The sequence below is a fragment of the Rhincodon typus genome, chromosome 17 (assembly GCF_021869965.1).
Source record: "Rhincodon typus isolate 14 chromosome 17, sRhiTyp1.1, whole genome shotgun sequence".
Taxonomy (NCBI): Eukaryota; Metazoa; Chordata; class Chondrichthyes; order Orectolobiformes; family Rhincodontidae; genus Rhincodon; species Rhincodon typus.
This window is the reverse complement of record NC_063348.1, coordinates 26,325,415-26,331,754: the sequence shown is the minus strand read 5'-3', so window position 1 is coordinate 26,331,754 and position 6,340 is coordinate 26,325,415. Positions and strand designations below refer to the sequence as shown.

General features: G+C 42.3%; 1 protein-coding gene across 1 annotated transcript in view; it reads right to left on the bottom strand.

Annotated features, from left to right (window-relative positions):
- sbf2 (SET binding factor 2) overlaps nucleotides 1-6,340 on the bottom strand; it is a 207,845-nt gene that overhangs the window by 9,032 nt on the left and 192,473 nt on the right. Inside the window, exons 27-28 of the mRNA XM_048607330.1 lie at nucleotides 5,976-6,215; nucleotides 3,408-3,515 (exon numbers count right to left, since the gene is read on the bottom strand). Of these exons, the coding sequence (XP_048463287.1) occupies nucleotides 3,408-3,515; nucleotides 5,976-6,215 (348 nt within the window). The remainder of the gene's footprint in view (nucleotides 1-3,407; nucleotides 3,516-5,975; nucleotides 6,216-6,340) is intronic.

Sequence of the window (6,340 nt, the reverse complement as noted above, 5' to 3'; positions counted from 1 at the left end):
GGGCCTAGACCCTTCCCCGAAACGTCAGCCTTCCTGCTCCTATGATGCTGCTTGGCCTGCTGTGTTCATCCAGCTCTACAGCTTGTTGTCTCGGATTCTCCAGCATCTGCAGTTACTACTATCTCTCATTATCATACAGAATGGCTTTGATATGTCCTATTTCAGTATCAAGTTTGCTGTACTTCCCAAATACTGGTGGATCATACCAAACATCATAAACCTGTTCGCAACAAGCAAGATATTGGCCAATCCTAATCCAGCTCATGTTGAAAAACAGTGTCAACATTAGATGCTTGCAATTAGGCAACATTTGGTAAATAATCCTGAATGTTCGAAGGATTATGCTGATAACTAATTTAGGATTGTCAGGCTTGCAGTGTGGCACACTGCATGGACTGGAAACTGCATATATCAATACACAACGACCTGCAACTTGTAAATGAAACAACATGTAGATTTGTACTTCAGCTTGGACTGAAGGGTCTGTTTCCGTGCTGTGTGACTCCATGACTTAACAAAAACAGGTGAAGGCCTTCACTAGTTCATTTCCGAGGGCAATGTCCTGAGTAATCATCGTCAACTCGCGTGCTTCAAAGTTTAAACAAAGCCAATTAATTGTCAATCATTATTAATTGTTGCATTCTCCTCTCATGCAGTAGGAATGCTGTTTAAAATAGATATTCTTGCAGAATGGCCTGACGAGTGTGAGACAAAAAGCTTCAACAAAATATATCTTTTCATATCACGAGCATACATACACACTTCAGGGAAAGAGAAAAAAGGCTTCTCTGCGGAGATTGGCTTTCTATTTTGGCCGATGGGTTATTCTTGATAGCAAAAAGCAGTGGATGTTCTGGCATGTCTAGTCATTAATCACACATGATTCTCTCTGAAGTTTTGCAGACAAATTGGCTCAGGAAATACAACCTTGAGATCTTCTTTCTATTACTCTCTCAAGAGAATAAATAGGTGTCACCCTGAATTGATGCAGTGAATTTTCTTTACAAAAATGGGAGGGATGAACTCATCATTGCAAAGTTCCCTCCAACTGAAGCAGATAAAATAAGAAACTCTACAAGCCTATCACTGTTCAAAAAATAACCCCAGCTAGGCATACTACAAAGCAAGGAGTTATCACCAGTCATGTTACTTCCAGGAAACCTTTTTTAAAAAAGTCTCCAATGTCCATTGTGAATGTTCAATGACCACTTTTAAAGAAGCCACTCCAGGTATGATACAGAACTTGAAATAATTTATTTTTCTTTGCAATCTTTCAAAACTTAAGCCTGCCAGGCAATACTAAGTTGGAGGATTGGTGAGGCTTTAAAAACCAGAAAACGTGACCCAAAAAAAACGAGAAAGAAAATAAAATCCGAGAGAACTATTAAGTAATATCAAGACGTACAGCAACAACAAAAAGAGTAAGGTTGACATTGAGTGCACGGTTGAGTGTGTGGATTGTGAGTAAGTGCTTCGGTAAGTGAATGGCTTCTTCACCCTCAATAATGGAAGTGCCCAGCTCATTAGTGCACAAGATTTTGCTGAAGAATTTGCAACAATCTTCAATTAGAAGTGACAAGTAGATGATCCATTTTGGCCTCCTCCTCCATAGGTCCTCAGCATTTCCGATGCCAGTCTTCAGCCAACTCAATTTATTCCCCATTATATTGAGAAATGGCTAAAGGCAATGGATACTACAGTGTCTCTGGAACCTGACCACATTTCGGCAACAGTGCGAAAGACTTGTGCTCCTGAACATTTGCATCCCTAGCTAAGTTGTTCTAGTTCAGCTGCAACACTGGTATTTACCCAGCAATGTAGAAAGTGATGGAAAGGATCATCAACAGTGCCATCAAATAGGTCCTTCTCAGCAATATCTGCTTACTGACACCTAGTTTGGGTTCTACTAGGACCACTCAGCTCTTGAACACATTACAATCTTGGTTTCGATATGGGCACAAGAGCTGACCTCCACAGGTGAGGCAGGAGTGACTGCACTTGACATCAAGACAAGCACTTAACTGAGTATGGCATGAGGAGCCTGAGAAAACTGGAATCAATGGGAATCAGATGGAATACTATCCATTGGTTGATACAAGGGAAGATGGTTAAGGTTGTTGGAAGTCAATATCTCAGCCCCAGGGCTTCACAACAGTAAATCCTCAGAGTAATATTCTGGGTCCAACCATCTTCAACAACCTCCCTTTCATCCTAAGGTTAGAAGTGGGTATGTTTGCTGATGATTGCATAATGTTCCATTACTGAAGCAGTCCTTGTGCAAATACAGCAAGATTTGGACAATATGCAGACTTGGCTTTCAAATGCAAAGTAGGATTGGTACCACACATTTTTCAGACAATAACCATCTCCAGCAAGACAGAATCTAACTTTTGCCATTTGATGGCATTAATATAGCTGAATTCCTCACCATCAATTTCTTAGGTATTATCGTTGACCAGAAGGTAAACTTGACTAATCATATAAATGCTCCGGGCTCACGTGGCAGTGTCTTTACCTCTGAGCCAGGAGTCTAGGTTTCAAGTACTGCAACACCATTCCAGAGGTCTGTACAATCTTTTCTGAACAGGTTGATTGGAAAATACCGATAAATATGGTGGCTGCGAGAGCAGGACACAGGCTTGAATCCTGCAGCAAGCAACTCACCTCCTAACTCCTGAAATTCCATCCACCATCTGTAAGGCGCAAGTCAGGAGTGTGATGGAATAGTCTTCACTAACCTGAATGACTGCAGCTCCAACAATACTCAAGAAGTTGGACACCACCCAGAACAAAGCAGCCTGTGTGATTGGCACCATATTCACAAACATTCACTCCATCTACCACTAACACATGATCATGACACAGTGTTTACTACCTACAAGATACACTCAGAAATTCACCAAGACTGCACTTCCTAAATGCATGACCACTATCATTTAGAAGGACAAGGGCTGTAGATACACGGGAACAACATCTTGCTTACCCTCTATGCCACTCATTATTCTGACTTGGAAATGTATCGTTGTTCCTTCATTGTCAATGGATCAAAATCCTGCCACTGCTTGTTAACAATATTGTGTCTGTACCTACATCAAATGGATTGCAGTGGTTCAAGGTGGTGGGTGATTCAAGGGTAATTAGGGATGGGCAATAAATATTGGCCAGCTAGTGGCAACCACATCTGCCATTATAAATTTAAAAAATATTTCACGTTTTTAAATCCATACATGGTCTCTCATTACATCCTCATCGAGCACGTCACCCTCACCCATGCTCTTAATTCCTCTAGTTTTGTGGTAAAACACGGATATCCTATACCACAATTACCATTTCTACTTGAAGACTTTTGCCTTCTATTAAAGCAACACATTGGGATAGTACCATTCTTCTAACTGTGACATACTTACATTTTGCTCTGTTTTTACGTCTTCTTTGAGATTGACTTTTACTCGATCCCAAACTGGTTTCCACCATTCAGGACTTTGGTTCAATTCATTCTCTAGCCTCTCAATCTCCTGTAATTAAAATGTTCCAATAGAATTCCTGAGTACAGAAAGTATAATTTCAGGAGCCAGAGTTGATATCAAGTCAATCATCCAAATATAGAAAACTCATTTGCAGTAATCCAAATGACACCAAAGACTTAGATTTTGTCACGGAGATAGCAAGAACTGCAGATGCTGGAGTCAGAGTCAATACAGTGTGCAGCTGGAGGAACACAACAGGCCAGGCAGCATCACAGGAGAAGGAAAATTGATATTTTAGATTACACCCTTCATCAAGACTGGGGAGGGGGGAGCTTGGAAATAAATAGGGGGGGAGGTGGGGCTGGGGGAAGGTAGGTGGGATAGTGATGGCTGGATGCAGGTCAGGGATAGTGGAGACTGGTCAGTGGGAAGGGTGGGGCAGATAGGTGAGAAAGATGATGGACAGGTTGTGTCAGGTCAAGGAGGCAGGGATGAGGAGGAGGGTTGGACATGGGATGAGGCCAGGACTGGGGAGATTTTGAAACTGGTGATTTCCACATTTAGGCCATTGGGCTGTAGGCTCCTGAGGCAGATATGAGGTGTTGTTCCTCCAGCTTGTGCATGGCGTCATTGTGACGCTGGAGGAGGCCCAGGATGGACATGTCACCATGAGAGTAGGAGGGGGAGTTAAAATGGTTGGCAACCAGAAGGTGTTGCTGATTATAGTATACAGAGCGCAGATGCTCTGTGCATCGGTCACTGAATCTGTGATGGGTCTCACCAATGTAGAGCAGACCACATTAGGAGCAACGGTTACAGTAGACCAAGTTGGAGGACATACAGGTGAATCCCCGTTGGATTTGGAAAGATTGTTTGGTGCCTTGGATAGAGGTGACAGGGATGGTGTAGGGGCAGGTGTAGCACCTCCAGTGGTTGCAGGGAAAGGTGCCAGCTCTGCTGGCGTCGGTGGGGAGTCGCAGAATGAGCGGTCCCTATGAAAGGCAGATAGGGATGGGGAGGGAAATGTCTCTTTGGTGGTGGGATCCGATTGCAGGTGGCGGATTGCAGAGGATGATGCGCTGGATGCAGAGGTTCGTGGGGAGATCTGGGAGGACCAGGGGGACTCTGTCCTTATTTTTGTTGGGAGAAGAGGGTTTGAGGGCAGAAGTGCAGGAAATACATGAGATGCGTTTGAGAGCAATATGAATCACCAGGGGGAGGGGAGGGGTTTGTGGTCCTTGAAGTAGGACGACATGGAATGCTCCATCTTGGGAACAGATGTGGCGGAGGTGGAGGAATTGGGAGTATGGGATTGCATTCTTGCAGGAGGGTGGGTGAGAGGAGGTGTAGTCAAGGTGGCAGTGAGAGTCAGTGTGTTTGAAATAGCTGTCGGTGCTAAGATGGTGACGGAGAAGTTGAGGGAGATTCTGCCCTTATTTTTGTCCTTGCCCCATGTCCAACCCTCCATCTCATCTCTGCCTCCTTGGCCTGACACAACCTGTCCATCTTCTTTCTCACCTATCCGCCCCACCCTTCCCACAGACCAATCTCCGCTACCCCTACCTGCATCCACCTATCACCATTCCACCACCCCAACCTCCCAACCCCCGTTTATTTCCGAGCTCCCTTCCCCCTCCCCAGTCTTGATGAAGGGTGTTAACCCAAATTGTCAACTTTCCTGCTCCTCTGATGCTGTCTGAAATGTTTTCCTCCAGCTGTACACTAGATTTTTGTCATGATTGTTTTTGAAAGTGAAATTTGACACAATAATCTAATTCACACACAGATTTATATTGTTAGAATAAAAAAGCAAATTTTCTGCCCTCCCAAATGCTACGTAACTCCTGAAAATCTAATAATATGGCAGATATATAGTCAAACCTTAGAAATTTAAAATACCAGTATGCTCATTGAGAATATTCTGCCATTGAATTAGATCATAATCGATCTGTGCTCAATTTCATTAACCTGCCTTCAATCCAAAATCTTGACACCCTTCTCTGGGGATGATCAATCAGTCTTAGTCTTGACTATTTCTATCGACTCCATATCCAGTAGCCTTGTGTGAGAGTGTATTTGATGTTCCCATTTCCTCTCTGGTGGAAAAGAGCTTTCTGAATTCACTCTAAATGGTTCAGTTCTAATTTCAAGTTTTTGCCCCCTTGTTCTAGATTCCCTCATCAAAGGAAACAATTTCTTTGCATTGACTCTATTAAATCCTTCAGTCACTGTAGATACCTCCATTGGAGCAATTTATCTCCATAGAGTGACACCTTTATGGAATCTTTAAAACACATTTTACAGTGAAATCCTTAGTCACAAGTATTATCTTAATCAGTTTTTTATACTGATGATTATGTCACCATGTTATGAAGAGTCTAACAAAACAGGTCATCAAGCAAATGCATTCATCAAATAAAAGTCTGCTACCCTTAAACCCATTAGTTGTTTGTTTTTTTCCTCATTTAGTGCCACTAGAAAAAAAAAAGTAATTAGAATTTTGGTTACCTCAAGCAGCTTGGTAATGGCATCTGGCTGTACTTTACTGACATTGTCATAACACGGCCACACTACTTTTCTGAAAGTTTGTGGAACTGAACCATCAGTCTGCTCTTGTTCCTCAGTAGCACCTCCTTTTACAGTCCCCATGTCCCAATCATATGAAGGACCAGTGGAAAGTGTTTCTCCTGTGTAATAATCCCACTTCTTCAGAGCAGAAATATTTATGCAGGGCCTTAGTATATGTTTCTACAAATAATAATTTACTGTATTATTTAAGAAGAAATAAAACTAAAAAGACAAAAACAAATGCAGTCAGATTTTACACTGATGGAAGTGATGTTTTAAAAAGTGAGTTTAAAAAAAAAATTAAT